A 23130-nucleotide genomic window follows, 5' to 3' on the forward strand; every position below is an offset into this window, starting at 1 on the left:
TAAAAGAGAGGGAAAGAAGGAAGGAAGGATGAATGGGAGGGAGGGAGGGAAGGAAGGAAGAAAAGGGAGGGAGGGAGGGAGGGAGGGAAGGAAGAAAAGGGAGGGAATTGATGGTGGAATGAAGGGAGGGAGGAAAGGAAGAAAAGGGAGGGATGGAATGTATGGAGGAAGGGAGGGAGGAAGGATATGATAGGAGGAGAAAGAGTAAAGAATGAAGGGAGGGGATAGAGGAAGGAATGGAAGAAATAAAATGAAGGGAAGGAAGGAAAGAAGGGAGGAAGGAGGGAAAGAAGGAAGGATGGGAGGGAGGGAATGGATGGAGGAAGGAAGAAAAGTCAGGGAGGTAATGGATGGATGGAGGAAAGAATGAAGGGAGGAAGGAAGGAAGGAAGAAAAGGGAGGGAGGAACAGATTGAAGCAAGAAGGAAGGAAGGAAGGAAGGAGAGGGAGAGATAAGGGAAGGAAGGGGAGGGATTGTGAGAGGAAGGAAGGAAAAAAAGGGAGGAAGGGGATTGATGAAGGAATGAAGGAAATGGAGGAAGAAATGATGGAAGGAGAAGGGAGGAAAGAAAGGGGAGAGAAGAAGGAAGGAAGGAAATGGAGGGAGGAAGAAAGAAAGGGAAGGAAGGAGAGGAAAGAAGGAAGGAGACAGAGGGAGGAAGTAAGAAAGAAGAGGGAGGGAGGACATGATCAGAGGGGAGGGAGAAAAGAATGAAGGAAAGAAAGAAATAAAAGGAAAGGAAGGAAATGGATGGAGGGAAGGAATGGATGGAGGAAGGAAGGTAGAATGTGGGGGAGGAAGGAAGGAAGTAATTTTAGCAGAAATGGGAGAGAAGGAATGGATGGAAGAAGGAAGAAAGGAAGGAAAGGGAGGGAGAGAGAAGGTAAAGAAGGGCATGGAGGGAGAGATGAGGGAAAGAAGGAAGGAAGAAATGAAGGAAAAAAAAGTAGGGGAGGGAGGAAAGAATGAAGGGAGGAGAGAGAGGAAGAAAGGGAAAAAATAAAAGGGAGGGAAAGAAGGAAGTATGAATGGGAGGGAGGAAAGAAGGAAAAAAAGGAAGGGAGGGAAGGAGTGCATTGATGGTGGAAATGAAGGGAAGGAGGAAGGAAAGAAGGAAGAAAAGGGAGGGAGGGAATGGATGAAGAAAGGGAAGAAATAAAAAGAGGGAAAGAAGGAAGGAAGGAAGGAAGGAAGGAAGAATGGGAGGGAGGGAAGGAAGAAAAGGGAGGGAGGAAGAAAGAAAGAAAAGGGAGGGAGGAAGGGAGGGAGGGAGGGAGGAAGGAAGGAAGAAATGGGAGGGAGGGAATTGATGGTGGAATGAAGGGAGGGAGGGAGGAAAGAAGGAAGAAAAGGGAGGGAATGGATGGAGGAAGGAAGGGAGGGAGGAAGGAAGGAAGGAAGGAAGGAAGGAAGGATATGATAGGAGGGGAAAGAGTAAAGAATGAAGGGAGGGGAGAGAGGAAGGAAGGGAAGAAATAAAATAGAGGGAAAGAAGGAAGGAAGGAAGGAAGGAAGGATGAATGGGAGGGAGGGAAGGAGGGAAGGAAGAAAAGGGAGGGAGGAAAGAAGGAAGAAAAAGGAGGGAGGAAGGAAGAAAAGGGAGGAAGGGAATTGATGTTGAAATGAAGGGAGGGAGGGAGGAAAGAAGGAAGAAAAGGGAGGGAATGGATGGAGGAAGGGAGGGAGGGAGGAAGGAAGGATATGATAGGAGGGGAAAGAGTAAAGAATGAAGGGAGGGGATAGAGGAAGGAAGGAAGGGAAGAAATAAAATGAAGGGAAGGAAGGAAAAAAGGGAGGAAGGAGGGAGGGAAAGAAGGAAGGATGGGAGGGAGGGAGGGAATGGATGGAGGAAGGAAGAAAAGTAAGGGAGGTAATGGATGGAGGAAAGAATGAAGGGAGGGAGGAAGGAAGGAAGAAAAGGGAGGGAGGAACAGATTGAAGCAAGAAGGAAGGAAGGACAGGGAGAGATAAGGGAAGGAAGGGGAGGGATTGTGAGAGGAAGTAAGGAAGAAAATGGAGGAAGGGGATGGATGAAGGAATGAAGGAAATGGAGGAAGAAATGAAGGAAGGGGAGGGAAGGAAGGAAAGAAAGGGGAGAGAGGAAGGAAATGGAGGGAGGAAGGAAGAAAAGGAGGGAAGGAGAGGAAAGAATGGAGGAGAGAGAGGGAGGAAGGAAGAAAGAAAAGGGAGGGAGGGAGGGAGGGAGGGAAGAAATGATCAGAGGGGAGGGAGAAAAGAATGAAGGAAAGAAAGAAATAAAAGGGAAGGAAGGAAGGAAATGGTTGGAGGGAAGGAAGGAAGAAAGTGGGGGAGGAAGGAAGGAAGGAATTTTAGCAGAAATGGGAGAGAAGAAATGGATGGAGAAAGGAAGAAAGGAAGGAAAGGGAGGGAGAGAGAAGGGAAAGAAGGGTATGGAGGGAGAGAGGAGGGAAAGAAGGAAGGAATAAATGAAGGAAATAAAAGTAGGGGAGGGAGGAAAGAATGAAGGGAAGAGAGAGAGGAAGAAATAAAAGGGAGGGAAAGAAGGAAGGAAGGATGAATGGGAGGGAGGAAAGAAGGAAGAAAAGGGAGGGAGGGAAGGAGGGAATGGATGGTGGAATGAAGGGAGGGAGGGAGGAAAGGAGGAAAAGGGAGGAAGGAAGGAAGGAAGGAAAGAAGGATATGATATGAGCGGAAAGAGTAAATAATGAAGGGAGGGGATGGAGGAAGGAAGGGAAGAAATAAAAGGGAGTGAGAGAAGGAAGGAAATGGATGGAGGAAGGAAGGAAAGGGATGATGGGAAGGAATGGATAGAAGAAGGAAGGAGGGAAGGAGAGAGAAGGGAAAGAAGGGCATGGAGGGAGAGAGGAAGGAAAGAAGGAAGGAAATAAAAGTAGGGGAGGGAGGAAAGAATGAAGGGAAGGGAGAGAGGAAGAAAGGGAAGAAATAAAAGAGAGGGAAAGAAGAAAGGAAGGATGAATGAGAGGGAGCATGGAAGGAAGGAAGGAAGGAAGAAAAGGGAAGGAGGAAGGAAGGAACGAAGGAAGGAAGGAAAAAAAGGGAGCAAGAGAATGGATGGAGGAAAGAAGGAATGAAGAAAAGGGAGCGAGAGAATGGATGGAGGAAGGAAGGGAGGAAGAAAGAAAGGAAGGAGGGAAGAAAAGGGAGGAAGGAAGAAAAGGGAGGGAGGGAATGGATGGTGGAATGAAGGGAGGGAGGGACTGAGGGAGGGAGGAAAGAATGAAGGTAGGGGATGGAGGAAAGAAGGGAAGGAAAAAAAGGATGGAAGGGAAGAAAGGAAAGAGGAAAGGAAGGGAGGGAATGGATGGAGGAGGGAAGGATGGAGAGAAGGAAGACAAATAGGGAGGGAATGGATGAAGGACTGAAGAGAGGAAGGAAGAAATGAAAGGAGGGAAGTGAGGAAAGAATGAAGGGAGGGGATGGAGGAAGGAAAGGGAGAAAGAAAGGAGAGGGAGGAAGGAAGGAAGGAAGGAAATTGAGAAAGGAAGGATGGGAGGGAGGAAGGAAGGGAGGAAGGGGAAGGAACAAAGGAAGGAAAGAAGAAAAGGGAGTGAGGGAATGGATGGTGGAAGAAAAGGGAGGGAGGGAATGGATGAAGGAAAGAAAGAAGGAAGGGCGGAAGTAAGAAAAGGGGAAGGAGGGAAGGAAGGAAGGAAGGTAGAAAAGGGAGGGAGGGAAGGAGGGAGAAAGAAGGAAGGAGGGGAAGGTGGAAGAAAAGAAGAAATGGGGAAGGAGGAAATGGATGGAGGAAGGAAGGAAGGAAAGGGAGAGAGGGGAAAAGAAAGGAAAGGAAAAAAGGAAAGGCTCATGTGGATGGTTCTTGGTTTACTGGTAGATTCAGAAGCAGCATACAGCTGCCGTCTGATCTGGACACAATCACAAGTCTGATCCCACACATCCTCTTTTCAGAATCTGCACGGTCTGAAGTGTAGGTGGGGACAGGGGGAGGCAGAGCAGTTCCAGGCTTTCTCCTGTGCTCTGCCATTGGTGTGGAGGATGGGGAGGGGCTAGGCACTGTCAGAGAAGACAAGGCATCAAAGACCTGCCCGGGGACTGAGGACCACACAGGTGGGGGCCCAAAAAGGAAATCTAATGCACAGTCAGTGATGATCGGTGCAGCGGAGGGACAGTGCCAAGCACAGATCTTCCTGTATGGCTTTCAATGAAGCAGCTGGAAGCCGCTTTCTCCTCTCCCTCCCGTGGCTTTGTTGAAAGCCATACAGGGAGATTGGTGCTTGTCACTGTGCCTCCATTGCACCAATCATCCCTGACTTTGCTCCTGATACATGTCATCCATGGGTGCAGGGTGTGAGCAGTGAACACCCTGCACCCATGGATGATACGCCGCTGCCTCTCACCTTCCCACTGCCTACCGAATCCATCACCAGCAGCATGTAGCAGGGCACTACCACAGTCGGGACCCCGACTCACTCTGCCACAACATGAAGTGAAAGGTGAGCTACTTCCTGGATCTGAGACTGCCTTCTCTTCAGCTCCCCACACTGTCACTGGAGTGAGCCTCTTACGGGCCCCCTACTGACCACAGGCCCTCGGACAGTTCCCAAATGGTCAGTCCACCCATCATCCAGTTATATTCTGTGTATCTAGAAAATAATCCAGCCCTTTTTTAAAGCAATTTACTGAACTAGCCAGAACCAGCTCTTGAGGGAGTCTATTCCACATTTCACAGCTCTTACTGTGAAGAAACCTTTATGTATTTGGAGATTAAATCTCTTTTCCTACAGACATCTACACTGAGTTCACTATATGAACCACTGATGTATTTATGCATGTTGATCATATCCCCCCTCTTCTCAAGAAAGAATAAATTCAGTTCCTCTAATCTTTCCTCCTAGCTAAGCTCCACCATGCCTCTTATCAGTTTGGTTGCCCTTCTCTGCACTTTCTCCAGTTCCCCAATGCTCTTTTTGTGAATTGGTGCCCAAAACTGAACTGCATATTACAGATGAGGTGTTACTAATGATTTGTACAGGGGTAGAATGATATCTCTCTAACAACCCTAGACCATTCAGAGTATGAATCATTAACCACTATTCTCTGAATACGATCTTTTAGCCAGTTTTCTATTCATTTACATACTAAATTCTCCAAGCTTGTAGACTTTACCTTACACATTAGCTGTGTGTGGGGACTTTGACAAACGCTTTTGCAATATCCAAGTATACCACGTCCACAGCTATTCCTCTGTCTAAGGTTTTGCTCACCTCCTCATAAAAAGAAATCAGATTTTTGTTTGACAACTTCTGTCTTTCATGAATCCATGCTGTCTGTTGCTTAAAATATTTTTTTTCAAGCAAGAACTCATCTGTGGTCTTTTATTAAACTCTCCAGTATCTTCCCAACTATAGAAGTTAAACTAACAGGTCTATAATTACTTGGTAAAGATTTTGACATCTTTTTAAATATTGGCACCACATTGGCCTTATGCCAATCCAGTGGTACTATGCCAGTCATTAAAGAGTCCCTAAAATGAGAAACAATGGCTTTGAAATGACAGAGCTCAATTCTTTAAGGACCCGTGGGTGTATGCCATCCGGTCCAGGTGCTGTATTCACCTTTATTCTAAGGATTTTTGGATCATATCAGCTGTGAGCCAATGTACATCATCTAGGGCTGTGTCAATACCATGCCCATTATGGACAAGAGCTCCCCCATGCTCCTTTGTATACACAGAGCTGAAGAAGGTATTTAATAAATTTGCCTTCTCTTTGTCCCAGTCACCCACTCTAGATTATTTTGTGAAGGGCCTACATGTTCGGACTGGACCTTTTTACTATTAATATATTTGAAGCATTTTTGGGGGTTTGTCCTGCTATCTTTTGCAATCTGTCATTCGTTTTCAATTTTTTGCAGCTTTGATTTCCTTTTTACATGTTCTGTTATATTCCTTGTAATTTTTAAATGATGATAGCATTCCTTAATTTTTATATTTCATAAAAGCTCTTTTCCTATTATTTATAGCTTTTTTAACTTTTTAGCCTTTTAACCACATGCCGCCCAGCCACCGCATATAAACGGTGGCAGGGCGGCGCTCGTAGGCAAAAGCGCGTTCTAAAACGTGTGCCTACAAAACAGGCAGGGGGCGCGCGCGAGGCACGAGCCCGCCCTACCTGTCCCGCGGGTGTCAGCAGCAGGTCCCCGCCGCCGGGTCACGGCCGGTTTTTACCGGCCGTTTTCCCGCGATGAGCGGTGAACACTGAAACAGAGCAGGGCTGCATTGTTTACACACAGCCTGCTCTGTGACAGTTCGCCGCCAAGCTGCAGAGGGAGAATACAGTTTCTCTCCCTCGATCAGCTCCCCCCTCCCTCCCCCCGTTCAGTACACAGCCCCGCCCCTTAGTAAAACACTCCCCTCACACAGTGAACACTAAAAATGTTAACCCCTTCCTCCCCAGTGACATTAGTACAGTTTCAGTGGTTTTTTTCCACTGATCACTGTATTGGTGTCACTGGGGATGTCAGTGACCCCAAGTCAGCTCCCCCCCAGTGTCAAAATGTCCGCCTCAGTCCCGCAGTCCCGCCATAAGTCGCTGGTCGCCGTCATATGTCGCTGATTGCCGCTATATGTCGCTGATCGGCGCCATTATTAGTATAAATAAAAATTAAAAATCCCAGTATCTTTCCCGCCATTTGTAAACGCTATAACTTGCACGTAAACCAATTAATTTACACGTATTGGGTTTTTTTTTACCAAAGACATGTCGCAGAATGCATTTTGGCAGAAATTTATGACTAAATTTGATTTTTGCATTTTTTTTTACAGGACATGTTTTATAGCAAAAAGTCCAAAATATTGTTTTTTTTTCCCTCAAAATTGTCAGCCTTTTTTTTTATAGCGCAAAAAATAAAAACCGCACAGGCGATCAAATACCACCGAAAGAAAGCTCAATTTGTGGGGAAAAAAAGGATGTAAATTTCATTTATGTACCGTATTGCATAACCCCGCAATTGTCCGTTAAACTAGCGCAGCGCTGTATAGCAGAAAAATGGCGTAAATTGCAGTATTTATACCATAGTTTGTAGACGCTATAACTTCCACACAAAGCAATCAATATACACTTATTGGGATTTTTTTACCAAAAACATGTAGCAGAATACATTTTGGCCTAAATTTATAACCAACTTTGAGTTTACTAAATATTTTTTATAGCTGAAAATAAAAAATATTGTTTTTCTTCAAAATTTTCGGCCTTTTTTTGGTTTATAGCGTGAAAAATAAAAAGCGCACAGGTGATCAAATACCACCGAAAGAAAGCTCTATTTGTGTGAAAAAAAGGACGTAAATTTCGTTTGGGTGCAGCATTGCATGACTGTGCAATTATCAGTTCAATTAGTGCAGCGCCGAGTAGCAAAAAGAGGCCTGGTCATTAAGGGGGGTAAATCCTCTGGAGCTCAAGTGGTTAAACTTGTTTGCAGTGTGTTCACATACAGTCTTTTTGAAGAACTCCCATTTCTGTGTTGTGTTCATCAATGCCAATATTCCCTCCCAGTCTTGGAGAGCAGCTTGCAACCTTGGGAAATTTGCTCTCTTAAAGTTGAGCATTTTTATTTTCCCCGTATGTGCTTGTTGTTTACAGCTAACAATAAATGAAATCAAGTTCTGGTCATTGCTACTCAAAAGTTCTTTTATATGAACATTAGTAATAAGCTCTGCATGGTTCCTAGTTGAGGTCTTTATGAACTGTACCATAAAATTGTCCTGTAGTAGGTTTGTAAATGCTTAACTGTTCTTGCAGTGCTATTACTCCAGTCAATTTCTTAGTAGTTAAAACCCCCCATTATTATCACTATCCCAGCCCTTTTGAACTATGCTGGGAGCTGAGTCTTCACCTCCTTATTAACACTGGACGGCCTATAACAAATGTCAATGATTACCTTTGTAGTACGCATCCCCATGTTCCACCCATAATGCTTCAGCCTCATCAAACTGTCCATTAACTAGGTCCTCTTTCACACTCGCTCTGAGATCACTTCTCACATAGAGACAGACACCACCACCTTTCCTTTTTACCCTGTCTTTCCAAAAGAGACCATAGCCAGGAATGTTAATGGACCAGTCATGTGAAGAATGAAGCAGAAATTCAGCAATACCAATTGCATTGTAGTTCTCTTCATCCACCAATGCTTCCAACTCATCTATTTTGCTTTGCAGACTTCTGACATTGGTGAACAAACGCTTTAAACCATTGACACCTTGTGCACACGTATTTTGCATATTTTTTATTTTCATACAAATGGTAATAATTCCAATGGTTTTTTGTAACATGGGAACCTTCTTATCACTTGCCATAGCCCTCCCCCCATCTTTTCCCATTCCACCCACCAATAAGGACTGACCCGTCTGATCTGTCTACCCCATTATAATATAATTCTCCCTCCCCACTTGATCCTAGTTTAAATACTCCTCCAGCTGTCCCATAAAACTCTACCCCAGCACAGCAGACCCCCTTCCATTTAGGTGCAAACCATCTCTAGCATATAGGTTGCACCCCAATGAAAAGTCAGCCCAGTGCTCTAGAAACCCAAATCCTTCCCTCTTACACCAGGTCTTTAGCCATGCCTTGAGTTCCCTAATCTTTCCCTGTCTTTCCTGAGTTGCACATGGCACAGGTAAGATTTCAGAGAATAATCACCTTGGAGGTCCTTCCCTCCAACTTGCAGCCTAGTTCTTTAAATTGATTCTTAAGGAGCCTCAACCTTCCATGTATTCTGTCATTGGTTCCAACATGGACCAAGACAGCTGGGAAATGCCCAGTCCCTCCCAGTAATTTACCAACCCGGTCGACCACATGCCAAACCCTGGCACCAGGGAGACAGCAAACCATTCGGTTGAGGCGATTCCATCGACAAATTATTCTATCAGTCCTTCTGATTACAGAATCCCTTATTACCACCAAATGTCTAGGTATTCCCGAACTACTCTCACCACCCCTCCCAGATGGTCTGCCTTCTTGGCTGTTAGGGATAGCAGTGACATCTAGGGCTGCCACCCCTGAGCTTGCCACCCCAACATCTTCACCCAACCTGGCAAATCTGTTTCGTTGCTCAAACCCAGGGCTGGCTGCTACAGTAACCCATCTTCCTACCGGATAATCCTGATTAGTCCCTCCACATCAATCCCATTGGCTACCTGCTCAGAGAGCAGAGGACCCCTTTCAAGGTTGTCAGTTCTGTCCAGTGTTGCAACTTGAACCTCCACATCTCTAACACGAGCTTCCAGAAGAGCAACCCGCTCATATCTGTCACAGTGGTATCCATCATGGAGCTGTTGCTCCATTGCTGCATACATACAGCACACTGTGCACTGCACAAAACCTTCAACCCTGCATTTCCTATTAGTAATATTAATATTGTAACTGGGATAATATCAGTAGTCACTTACAGGTTAGTAGACTCCTGTTATAATCTCCTATTTTCAACTCTGGTTTTTTAACTCCACTTAATTAAATGTCCACTTGATCAAAGGTCCAGCAAGCAAAATACAGGCAAGCTCAAGAATGAGCAAGCTCAGAGTAAGCTCTACAGAAAGTTATATAGTACCTGGAGCTACTGTGACCAATTACCCCCTCCCCTTAATCAGCAGACTGAAAGAAGGAAAGGAAAGAGAAAAAAAGCTATTTAAAAAGTGACAGAAAAAGGGACTTAAAAAAGTAAAAGTTGCTAGCAAGACCCCTAAGATTAATATAAAACAACTACAAGCACCAGCAATCACCATCAGTCAAAAGCAAACTCAAGCATTCAAGTTTCCCACTCTTTTTGTAGCTTCCAGCCAGCACAATGTGCCAGAGGGCACCTGTTTTTTTTAGTGCCATAGTGGAGTTACAGTGGGTCAACAACACAATGCATTGCCCTGCTCATGAACAGGGAGCACTGGTGACCTATCGTCACTGCTGGAAATTGCTAGCCAACTGAAGTTTGAAGTAGCAGTATTATTGATTTCCTCCAAAACGTAAAGAGGGATTAAAGGTTGAAGTAAGCAGAAACATCACCTTGCCAATAGGGTGTTTCTTGGGTTGTATTATTGGCTTAATAACATAAGTAGCTCAATGATCACTTTTGCCTGTTGTCTAGATAGGTTATTTAATGGAAAAAGCCTAAAAAATACTTCAGTGAGCTACTAGTCTGACAACTGCTGCAGCTGGACTGTGCAATCAGCAGAACTTCCATTAAGAGCGTTATGCGCCCATGGATTAATGTTCAGAATGCAGACTGTTTGCATTCTGGGCATTCATCTCTGGACACAAACTGCCCTAAATGAATGTAACTCTGAAAGCAACATCCAGCCCTGACCAGCAGCAGCCGTCAGACTCATAGAATTTGACAGGCCTCCTTTAGCGGGGCTGGATGGTGCGCCTGTGCCCTCCCACTGTCTGTACCTTCTAGCTGCAGCTAAAGGTTGCAGCTTCATGCACCTAGACTAAACAGCCAGTGTGCATGAAGCCTTGTTACATACTATAGTAAAGGAGTCCAACTAGGTCTGAACATATAAATAGATATTAGCAGCTGACAAGAGCAGACCTGCCATAAAAGATGGTATATAATGAATCCCATGCGAAGTAATAATTCACTATTATAGTGGATGCAATTATTTTTTATTAAGATCACATGGATCATGGAAAGGTAGACATTTAGATCATGGTGAAGACCATATTTAGTAAAAGCTCTTTTCTTATTCTTTATAGCTTTTTTTTAACTTTGGCCATAAGCCACATAGGTTTTATTTTTAGCCCTTTAAACTTGTTGCCCATGGGAATATATTTTGCAGTGTGTTCAAAGTCTTTTTGAAGAACTCCCATTTCTGTGTTGTGTTCATCGATGCCAATATTTCTTCCAAGTCTAAGTCTTGGAGAGCAGCTCTCAGCCTTGGAAAATTAGCTCTCTTAAAGTTGAGTGCCTTTATTTTTCCCTTATTCTTGTTGTTTACAGCTAACAATAAATGAAATCATGTTATGGTCACTGTTACCCAGATGGTCTTTTATATGGACATTAGTAATAAGCTCTGCATGGTTTGAGATCACCAGGTCCAGCAGAGAATCATTCCTAGTTGGGGCCTCTATGAACTGTTCCATAAAATTGTCCTGTAGTTCGTTTATAAATTGTGACAAAAAAAACCCCATTTAAATCTTTTCTATCATGCATTTTGTCTGGGTTTTTGGTTGATATTCTGTCTGTAAAGCATTGCACCAGCGATCAGCAGGTCCTTCAGACCTGTTCGTACATCCTGTATGGGCAAGCAGATATATTATCAAGCAGATACACTGACAAGAAGATTCAATGAACTACCATGGCGCACTATTGTCGGGCAGCATCTGCAGCATTGGGAACATGTCATATGTTCCACCTATTTTTAGGGTGGAAGGTGTAACATGTTCTTAAGGTGAATTTAAGCCTTTTAATTCCATTTTCATTTACCTCTCTAGCTATAGGCATTGTATGCTGAGTAAACCCTTTGGCGCTATATAAACGCGATGTAATAATAATTGTACAGAAATTAAAGTGCTTTTGCTGTGTATGCAGACTCTAGAGGCAGTTTTACTGAAAAGTTCCAGGCATGATATATTTTTACATCACTACTCCAGTGATCTCCACATGCTTCTAGGTCCTATGCTGAGCAGTTGGCCTAATGATTTCTGAACACAGGAGGTCAGCCACCCCACAGCAGTGCCACTCAGAGACTGCTTTGCATTTTCTGAATGAAAGCAAAACATTCTCTAATTGAATGAGGTGGAGAGACGGGGAAGTGACCCCACATTCTTCACCTCATCCAATCAGAGAAAGCTTTGCATGCATTCTAAAAATACGAAGCATTCTCTGAATGGTGCCATGTTGAGCAGCTAACCTCTTGTGCATCAAGCTTTTTACTCAGCGCAGGACTCAGAAGAAAATGGATAACACCGGACTGGACCAGTGTAACTCTGTTAAAATATACCATACCTGGATTTCATCCTTTTAAAAGAGAGATGCTGTTCTATTCTAGTTCGCCTGCATGGGGAAGGGAGTTCAGAAAAAATTATTTTTTTTCATAACACTTGAGGAGGGGAGCTGTCTTCTGTTTTCTGCAATGTACCATTTGAAGTGCAAAAAACAAACATGCAATGATGAATGCCTACAATGATGTAAAAAGAAAAATATAGCAACAAGCTTTTAGAAATATTTTAATAAATGTTTTGAAGTGCTATCATCATAGTCCTGATGTTGCCAGTACTGGAATGAAGCAGAAGGCCTTCCATTGCATGAACTCTGAGCCCACTCAAAAATGTGCATCAGAAATGGTCAATGAATGCTAGAGGCATTTTTCTAGGGTTGTAGAAAATGGTATGGAAAAAAAATATTCAAGCACAGACTCAAATGCATCAAGGATTTACCAGGTCAGTAATTTGTTTATAGATCCTTCAAAATTTTTTTCTAAGTGTCCTGCAAATGTCTTTTAAGAAGAAACTGCTGCTCCGCACGATGACTTTATGCAGCAGAAACTTGGTCTTCTGCTGATAGTATACAAAGTATCTTCTCCTGATACTTCCCAGCAAAAGTTGTCTTCTTTAGGTTTATTCTTTCTCTGCCACTTTTTCCAAAGTAGAAACTGGAAGGAAAGCAAATGATTGGATTTAAAAACATTTTTTCAAACAAACAAAAAAAGTATAATCTGTTACCTAAAGAGGTTGCATTAGTCCTGTAGGTGTATGTTTGAACAGACATAGCTCTTCCCCATGTTATTTTCACCAAGTAAAGTGATCCCCATTAGTGACTGAGGAAGAAATTCAAACTCCAACCACAAGCAGCTGATGTAGTATTTATTAGCTTGATGCTGGACAAGATTAGGATCGAGACTTACATCTGGAATTATGACTAAACCATACTTATTCAAAGATCTAATGGTGACATTCAGGTGAAGAGTAAGTTGCTTAGGGCTACCACAAAGGGCATGATTGAGCAACTATAACCACTGGACACACCTATCACACACTCAGGGCTCATTCACATCGGCAGCAATTTTGGTAATCTCACTGAAAAGGGATTGGCAATGGATGGCCATTTCACAAGCGGTGTGGAGGTGACATGTTGCTTTCTCTACAGCCGTTTTAACCCTAAAAAGACTGTACCATAGAACCAGTGGCTCCCCCCTGCTATCTATCTGCCCTGTGAGGAGGAGAGAGCCACTGCTCTTGTGCACAGCACTGGCTTGAGATCAGGCTCAGGTAAGTATCAGGGGTGGCTGGGATCCTGTACACAGAAGGGTGTGTTTTTTTTTTAAAACTTAAAGTGGTTCTAAAGCCTTAATGTATAGAATGCATTAAGGTAAAAAACCTTCTGTGCATGGGATCCCCCCTGCCCTCTTATACTTATCGTGATCCAGCATTGTGCATGAGAGCAGTGTCTCTCCTAGGTCTGTTCCTCCTCACAGGGCAGATCTAACAGCTGCTCCCGCTGCTGTCAATCAAACTCTTTGACAAGGGAGCAGGGGGAGGTGGGGCTATGGACATAGGCAGTGGGGTTTTGGAGTGACCCCGCGCGAGTGCTCCCATAGGAAGCATACCTATAGGGAAACTGGATGAAGAGAAGGAGCCAGGAGCACTGGACTGGAGAAGAGGAGGAGCAGGTATGTATGACAGGTTTGTAAACCTTCAGTTTTTCATGAAAAAAACCAAACACTTTAATGCAGAGGATGCATTAAGGTAGAAAACCTTAAGCTTTTAGAACCTCTTTAAATCTGAACCCCAAGCAGATAAAATACCAATTCCTGTGATTATCTACAGTACACAGTAAAAATTGGCCCATTCAAATGTTCTGCATTAATGTGTGCTATATTGCATGGTAATATGCAATGCATGAAGACAGCCTATTCAACACGAATGAGCTACCCAAGCACAGCACCGAGCTAAACATTGTAGCACTCTATACCACAGGTGCCTTGTGTTTGTTGGGGTGTCATTCAAAACAAATGGCCTTGCAATGCAGTAACACATGTTATGTGCATTACCACAGGTTGTAGGAGTATGTAGGTTGTATTTATAAATTCAACTAAAGTGAGCCCCTGAATTTATTTCCAGACTACTCTAATCCCTTATGCAGTATGACTGGGGAATATAGGTCCAGCAAGCCAATCAGGCTTTGCTGCAGTGCAAATATTCTGACAAACATACTGACAAAAGAGAAAGCAGCTTGAGCAAATGACAAATGATCCATATGCTACTGCTCCTTCCTTTCCCATGAAATAGCAGACTTGAGCAAGCTGTGCTAAGGATATGGTGTAGAGCGACAGCATGGCTGTACTGTCTGGCAAGGGTGCCTGGGTTACAACCTGGATAATGAAAACTGTAAATACTTTGGCAGGTAAATCGATACCTTGTTTGTATTTTTAAATGTGTGCCAAGCTGCATGTAAATGGTAAAGTTTTAAGCTTCTATTAACAAATAATTGCTTCAATATTAGTGTTTAGTGTTAGTGTACATAAAACTTCCATGCTTAAAGAGTCAGTCCATACAAAAGTCATATTTCAGATATACGTGACTTCCAGTCTTTTGAAGTCTAGATATTCACATTTTTTGTTGTGTGTCTTGGGGACCCCAAAAGTAGGCAATTCCTTTCATACTTCCCAGGGCTGTTTCTGCACAATGTGAAAGGTCCGTTTTTAACATAACAGGGATGTTCCCACTCCACTGTTACATTACTCATAATAGAACATTATTATTATACATGATTTATATAGCACCAACAGTTTGTACAGCACTTTACAATATAAAGGGAGTCAGTACAATTACAATACATTTCAGTACAGAAAGAATGAGGGCCCTGCTCATGTAGCTTACAATCTAAAGGAAGGTACAAAAGGTGATAGCTGTAGGGGATGATCTGATAGAGGTGACTCAAGTACAGTCCTTAGGTGGAGTAGGCTTCCCTGAATAAGTGAGATTTCAAAGATCGCCTGAAGGCAGACAGGGTGGGAGCTGACCGGACATACTGGGGAAGGAGGTTCCAGAAGATAGGAGAGGCTCGGGAGAAGTCCTGGAGGCAAGCATGGGGGGAAGTGACGAGGGAGCTAGAGAGCAAGATGTCTTGGGAGCAGCAAAGCAGGCAATTTGGACGATATCTGCGGATGAGGTTGGTGATGTAGCTAGGAGCAGTGTTGTGGATGACTTTGTATGTTGTGGTTAGTATTTTGAATTATATATGTTGGGTTAGTGGAAGCCAGTGAAGGGATTGGCAGAGAAGGGCAGCAGTCGCTGATCGGTTGGTAAAGTATATAAGTCTAGCAGCAGCATTCATAATAGATTGAAGGGGGGGGAGAGATAGCCTGTGTAACGATAGGCAAGTGATGAGGGAGTTGCAGTAATCAAGGCGGGATAGAAACAAGACGTGGATAAGTTGTTTTGTGGAGTCATTAGTTTAGTCAGAAAATGAATTAAAAATGGAATAAGAGAGTGGAAGCCCCTACTTATTTCTACAACAAGTATGCATGCAGACCTAAGAATTCAAGCACATTAATGTCACTGGTAAAGATAAAAGTAAACCATTTGTGATTTTGCCCCCCTTTGTGTTATGACTCTATAACCAATCTGTAGGAACTGAGACTTTCACTTCTTTCTTGCTTGTTTTCTATAAGTTAAATACAGTAAGTTCATATAAAACTTACATTTATATAAAAAATAAACCAACCTAAAGAAACTAGGAGTGGGCTGATATTTCTCCTGACTCATGATTTGTGAAATAGTTATAAGCGAAGAAAAGGAGAAGTGTTAAGAGTTGAAAAAGAAGTAGCAAAAAAAAAAAAAAAAAAACCCTAGCAAAAAAACAAGAAACTTTCAAGTATCTTACAAAACATAAGCAATTGTGCAACACTAGCACCACATCCCACCTCACATCAGACCAATTTTTGCATTAGAACAGATTCAGCTTGCATCAGCCATATGCATCAATGGAAACATTTCCTAAAATAGACTAAATTGTGGATATATAAAGTATGTTGGGTTAAGAGGGAAATAAGAGAATGTGTGACAAGTGAAATCCTAAAATTTTGTTGGCTGCATTTCTACACAAGGCATTTTCTTTTATTTTTCTAAATTCCAACTTTTTTTGCTTTTACAAAGAAAATGCAACTTGTAGGACACTGGATACGTGAAAAGTATGAAAGCTGACAGGTATGTGCAGGAGAGGAGTGCAGAAGGTATAACAATAGGTAGGATGTGCAGGAGAAAAGTAAAAAATGTATGGCAGTAGGTGCAGGATAAAAGTGTGGAGGACATGACAGTGGGTGGTGCATGCATGAAAGGAGTGCAAAGGGGAGAACAGTGGGTAGTTTGTGGAGAAGAGTGCAAGAGAGTATGGCATCAGGAAGTATGTGACAGGAGAGTAGTACTCATGGTATAACGGAGCAGTAGATGCAGAAGAGGAGTACAAATGGAATGACAGAGGTCATTAGGTGCAAGAAAAGAAAGGTGGAAGGCGTGACATGGGGCAGTATGAGCAGACAAGGAGACATGGAGGGTATGACCGTGAACACTATGTGCAGGAAAGCTATGCAGAGACTATGGCAGCAGATTTGCTGGATAAAAGTACAGAGGGTATGATGGCTAGCCGTAAGTGCAGGAGAAAAAGTGGGGTATGACAGCAGGCAGTAGGTGCAAGATAAGGACTGCAGACATTATAACAGGTAGTTGGAGCAGGAGAAAATTCAGGGGATAGGACAGTGTACTCAATGTTTGGGTGAGGTGGTGGGCTCAATTCACTAAGAGGTATCTACCACTTTAAGAATGGAGGTAAAATACCTCATTGGTTTTAATACTGTTTTGCATTTTACTAATAACGCTACTAACGTAGCGCATGAGCTATTTTGTGAAGTGATGCGGTATTTTAGTAGTGAAAGCTAGCAGTACTTTAACGCCTTGAAACCATCACTCACCTGCTGTCAGCGGGGAAACACAAAAGAATTGCTTGCATTTAAAAAATAAAAAACAGTGTAGTCTCCCCCCACAAGTCTTACCAGGCCCTTCAAGTCTGGTATGGATTTTGGAGAACCTCATACTAAAAAAAAACAAACAAAAAAACAAATGGCATGGGCTCTCCTAATATCCATACCAGACCCTTATCCAAGCATGCAGCCTGGCAGGCCAGGGAAGGGGGTGGGGGAAAAAAAAAAAAAAAAAAAAAAAAAAAAAAAAAATCGGGGACACACAATTAAACCCCCCCCTTCCAAACTCAACATGCGCGTCCCCCCCCCCCCCATAGCACCTTGTCCCCAATGTTGATGGGGACAAGGGCCTCTTCCCCACAACCCTGGGTTGTGGTTGTTGGGTCTGCGGGCAGGGGCTTATCGGAATCTTGAGGCCCCCTTTAACACAGGGTCCCCCAGATCCCGGCCCCCCATGTAAATGAGCAAAGTACCCCTGCTCATTCAACAAAAAAAGTGCGAAAAAGAAATCAAACAGTAGGAAGTTTTGACAAGTCCTTTAAAAAGAAAAAGAAAAAACAAAAACAAACAATGTCCTCCAAAGCATCAATCATGATGAAAGCCGTCTGCTGACCTGCACGAAAACAAAACAAAAAACCTGCACCAATGCTTGGCATCTCCCCCTCCTCTCAGTGCTAAATAAACAAACAATGACAGCACTGGGTGATTTTGGCGGTCCTGTTAAAATCCATAACAGATCCCGAGGGCCTGTTGTGAAATAGGGGATACCCCCGAGCTGTTTTTTTTAATTTTTAAATGTCAGCAATTAATTTTTTTCTCTTACATTCTGCTGTCAGCGGAGAACCCCGCTGTATTTATGTATATAAATTTAGTGAACTGACTTACGGTAAATACCACATAAACTCACAGTGAACTGACATTTTGAATATCACATGAGATAATTGGAAAAAATGAGAAAGTCGTGTGTGTGAAGTATTTTTTAGTACTTGGTAATCTTTATGGAGATGTCAGGGGTCTATTAGATGCCTCCTGTTTCCATCAGATACAGATTGTTAAGGGTAAGAACACACTAAAGGTAATAACGCAGAACTGTTTTGTGTTGGAAGCTTTCTGACTGCATGCTATGGCTGATACTGAGCTGGGTTTGTATTCTGAAATGGAGTATGCGATCTGTCTGCTGTGGACAAGTATCTGCTTTGTAAATACAGGTGAAACTCGAAAAATTAGAATATCGTGCAAAAGTTCATTTATTTCAGTAATGGAACTTAAAAGGTGAAATATATGAGATAGACTCATTACATGCAAAGCAAGATAGTTCAAGTCATGATTTGTCATAATTGTGATGATTATGGCTTACAGCTCATGAAAACGCCAAATCCACAATCTAAGAAAATTAGAATATAACATGCAATCAATAAAACAAGGATTGTACATAGAACAATATCAGACCTCTGAAAAGTATAAGCAAGCATATGTACTCGGTACTTGGTTTGGGCCCCTTTTGCAGCAATTACTGCCTCAATGCGGCGTGGCATGGAAGCTATCAGCCTGTGGCACTGCTGAGGTATTATGGAAGACCAGGATGCTTCAATAGCGGCCTTCAGCTCTTCTGCATTGTTCGGTCTCATGTCTCTCATATTTCTCTTGGCAATGCCCCATAGATTCTCTATGGGGTTCAGGTCAGGCGAGTTTGCTGGCCAATTAAGCACAGTAATCCCACGGTCATTGAACCAGGTTTTGGTGCTTTTGGCAGTGTGGGCAGGTGCCAAGTCCTGCTGGAAAATGAAGTCAGCATCCCCATAAATCACGTCTGCGGAAGGAAGCATGAAGTGCTCCAAAATCTCCTGATAGACGGCTGCGTTAACCCTGGCCTTAATGAAGCACAGTGGACCAACACCAGCAGATGACATGGCTCCCCAAATCAACACAGACTGTGGAAACTTCACACTGGACTTCAAGCATCTTGCAGTGTGTGCCTCTCCATTCTTCCTCCATACTCTGGGTCCTTGCTTTCCAAATGAGATGGAAAAGTTGCTCTCATCAGAAAAGTGGACTTTGGACCACTGAGTAACAGACCAGGTCTGTTTTTCTTTAGCCCAGGTAAGACGCTTTGGACATTGTTTGTTGTTCAGGAGCAGCTTGACAAGAGGAATACAACATTTGAAGCCCATGTCCAGGATCCGTCTGTGTGTGGTGGCTCTTGATGCACTGACTCCAGCCTCAGTCCACTCATTGTGAAAGTCCCCAACACTTTTTAATGGCCTATTCCTGACAATCCTCTCCAGGCTGCGGTCATCACTGCTGCTTGTGCACCTTTTTCTTCCACACTTTTCCCTTCCACATAACTTTCTATTAATGCACTTTGATACAGCACTTTGGGAACATCCAACTTCTTTTGCAATTACATTTTGAGGCTTTCCCTCCTTATGGAGGGTGTCAATGATGGTTTTCTGCACAACTGTCAGGTCAGCAGTCTTTCCCATGATTGTGATTCCTACTGAACCAGACTGAGAGACCATTTAAAGGCTCAGGAACCCTTTGCAGGTATTATGGCTTAATTAGCTGATTACAGTGGGTGTCAGGAATGGAGATTTTTTATTATGTATTGATGTCATACATATCCATCAGACTTATGCATAAAAGTATAAATATAAATAAATAAATAAATACAAAACTCAACAGAAAGGAAACTAAAATGTCCCAACAGTCCCTGGGGAAAAAAAACAAAAAAAAACAAAAAAAACAAAAAAAAAAAACAAAAACAAAACTCAAACATAGCCTGAACGGCTCATAAATAAAAGTCCATAACCTGAAAGGAAAAAAACGGAAACTATATACAATATTTACAGTACAAGGCCTTTATGGCCGAGACCATATGACTAAGAGCCTTTATGGCTCAGACAAAAACATAAACCATATGCAATTTCCATATTCAAACCTGCTGCTTACGGCCTATATGGCCTAAACTATATACAAAGGACCTAACCATACTATTATATACACCACAGGGGAGGGCTAAGGAACCCGCAAATCTTCCACGTCTGACCCCTACAACCTACCATGCAAAAGGCTACCAAAAAGATCCGAACGCAAAAATCTAGGGAGTGCTGAAGGCAGAAACTAGGGACAGATCCCACCACCCGAGATCAACAGACCGCAGCAACAGGCTTGATGTTCCTCCACGCCTCCATCCAAGCTCTGCGTCGCAGCCTGTCTTTCTCAAGACCCCGAATTTTCCCCACCTCACCAAGGATGTCACTCGCCACCACCTGAACAGGGAGGACCTTCTGCCGAATGGAGACCTGACACCGTGCCATCCAAGTGTAATAACGGACAACTAAGCTGACTAAAAACAGGGTGTCCAAATTAAAACCCATGCGACTCTCGAATGCTCCGTACACCCACTCCGCATACGACATGCGATGGAGGAAAGGAACACCCAGAGCCCCTCCCACCTGTTTATACACCTCTACGTTAAAGGGGCACTGAAGCAAGAAGTGGTCCATAGTCTCCACTTCACCCCCACACTCCGACCTCGGACAACCATGGTCATCCGCAGGACGGTACTTCAGGTTACCCCTCACGTAGAGCCTGCCATGGAAGGCGAGCCAGGCCTGGTCCCGCAACTTCAGGGGGATCCGCTCCAGATTTATCAACCGCAAACCCTCCCTCATAACATGGCCCGGGCAATCTCTCAAGGCCAGCGGCGCATGGAAAGCAGATGCCACAATCCTCTCACCCAGGAGCCTCCTGGGGAGGGACCGGACCTCCTCCGCAGTCACATGCCACCGCCGGAGTAACTTCAGGCACGGGGCCACATAAGCCGGGAGCTTACCATGCTTGACCCGCAGGCTTCTCACTGGCCCGCCACTCTCCCAACTGTGCAGAAAGGGTCCAAACCAGATCCGGAACAGTCCTACCCATGCAGGCGGTCTCTCTGCCAGCATATTACCAAAGTTATGTTTCAAGAACATCAGAGAGAAAAAGACCACCGGGTTGACCATACCTAGGCCACCCTCCCGCCTGGATGAGTAAGTCACGTCCCTCTTGACGAGGTTCAGCCGATTCCCCCATAACATCTGGAAGAAACAGCTATAGATCCTCGTATAGAGCGATTCTGGCAAGAGGCAAACGAAGCTGACGTACAAAAAGACTGGGAGCAGGAAAGTCTTGATCAAATCAACCCTTTCCCTCAAGGAGAGCCGCCACCCCTTCCAACATCTCACTTTGACCTCGGCATCCGACAGCTTGGATTCCCAATTTTGCTTGCTGTAATCAGCAGAGCCAAAATTGATGCCCAACACTTTGATGTTCGGCTGAGGCACCGGGAAGGCGTCCGGGAGTGAGAAGCTCTCACCCTCCCTACCCATCCAGAGAACTTCACATTTGTCCTGATTGACCTTGGAACCTGATGCCTCGGCATACTGATCCATTACTGAAACCACCACCTGCGCCTCCTCCGGTCCAGAAATGAAAACAGAAACGTCATTAGCATAAGCCACAACTCTCAAAGGCGGATCTCCAGTGGCACCCACCAGCACCCCACTCACCGCCCCGCCATCTAGCCTCCTGACGAAGGGGTCAATGGCAAAGGCATAGAGCAAGGGACTCAGCGGGCACCCCTGGCGCACCCCAGATCCAACCTCAAAGGGCTGCCCAACCCAACCATTCACCAACATGAAGCTCTCCGCCCCTTGGTACAATGTCTTCAACCAGCCGATGAACCTCCCCTCCAAACCATACCGGTCCAGGAGATGCCAGAGGTACTTGTGATCAACTCGATCAAAGGCCTTTGCCTGATCCACCGCCAGCAAGTACTTTCCCCATCCTTCAGCCTTACATCGCTCCAGAGCCTCCCGGACAGCTAACACCGCTGTGAAGGTACTCCTGCCCTGGACCGAGCAATGCTGCTGACGAGAAAGCAAACTGTCTGCCACTGACGACAAGCGCCAGAACAAGATCTTCGCCAGAACCTTTCTATCGACATTGAGGAGGCTGATGGGGCGCCAGTTCTCAATAGCCGAAGGATCTTTACCCTTTGACAGGAGAATAACTGCAGACTGTCTCATGGAAGGAGGGAGAGATCCCTCATCCAGACAGCTGTTATACACTTCCGCGAGACGAGGTGCCAGGCGGGATTTAAAAGCCTTAAAAAATTCGGCAGTCAGACCGTCTGGCCCAGGAGTCTTTTTAATGGCCAGACTATCAATCGCTCTGGACACCTCTTCTGCAGTAATCTCCCCAGTCAAACTCGCCAGAGGGACATCACTGTCCAGACCAGGCGTGGATTCCAAAAAGCTCGACAACCCTGTCCGGTCAAGGTGTTTCTCACTCAGTAAATCCGCATAAAAGGACCTGGAGACCTCCAGAATCCCTGACCTGGATTTAGCCAGGGACCCTGTACTATCCCTCAGAGCAGAGATCGTCTTAACTGCTGCACTCTGTTTGCAATTCTGGAAAGGGTCAGGCGAGTGGTATTTCCCATAATCCCTCTCCAGAACCAAAGAGGCACGCCGATCATACTGGAGTTCCCTAAGGAGAAGCTTCACCTCAGAGATTGCCCCCGAATCTCCACCGCTAGAAACAAGGCGGTCGAGCTTCCTCCGCAACCGCTGGTAGGCGTTATACTGTTTAAACTGCCGTCTCTTACCAATAGCCTTGAAAAACCTGCTGATCCGCACTTTGGTGAGCTCCCACCACTCAGACTTACTGCCGCAGAAATCCAGCACCGTCTCCCGCGCCTGAAAGAACTCCTCGAAAGATCGTCTCACCTCCTCGTCCTCCAGCAGAGACGAATTCATCCTCCAGATGCCCTTTCCTCTCAGCGGCGTGTCTGAAATATTCAAGGTGACAGATAGCATAAGGTGATCGGAAAACTCCACCGCCTGACACTCAGGTGCCGAGAAGGCAGAGTTCTCCTTCAAAAAAAACCTGTCTATCCTACTCTGGCCATTACCTCTCCTAAAGGTGAAACCCGTGCCGTCTGGGACACTTTGAATCCAAGCGTCAACCAGACCTGCCTCCCTGACTATAGCATTTAGAAAATTGCTATCATATCCCAGCCCGTCAGTGAAGCCTCTCCTGTCCTTGGGCCTAGTAATGGTGTTAAAATCACCTCCAAAGACTACCAGCCGGGATGTAAAGAGGTAAGGTTTAATCCTCGCAAAGAGGTTCTTCCTGTCCCACTTGGACTGTGGGCCAT

The 23130-nt window shown here is 44.4% G+C and overlaps 1 protein-coding gene across 3 annotated transcripts in view; it reads right to left on the minus strand.

Moving 5' to 3' along the window:
* Positions 1 to 12160: 12160 nt before the first annotated feature.
* SLC26A11 (solute carrier family 26 member 11) overlaps positions 12161 to 23130 on the minus strand; it is a 66734-nt gene continuing 55764 nt past the window's right edge. For all 3 annotated transcript variants that reach the window (XM_089668641.1, XM_089668623.1, XM_089668632.1), the window contains one exon: positions 12161 to 12602. In XM_089668641.1, the coding sequence (XP_089524767.1) occupies positions 12568 to 12602 (35 nt within the window). In that variant the 3' untranslated portion in view covers positions 12161 to 12567. The remainder of the gene's footprint in view (positions 12603 to 23130) is intronic.

Source organism: Staurois parvus, unplaced genomic scaffold, assembly GCF_062004578.1.
Source record: "Staurois parvus isolate SC_StPar_1 unplaced genomic scaffold, SC_StPar_1.0 ptg000008l, whole genome shotgun sequence".
NCBI lineage: Eukaryota > Metazoa > Chordata > Amphibia > Anura > Ranidae > Staurois > Staurois parvus.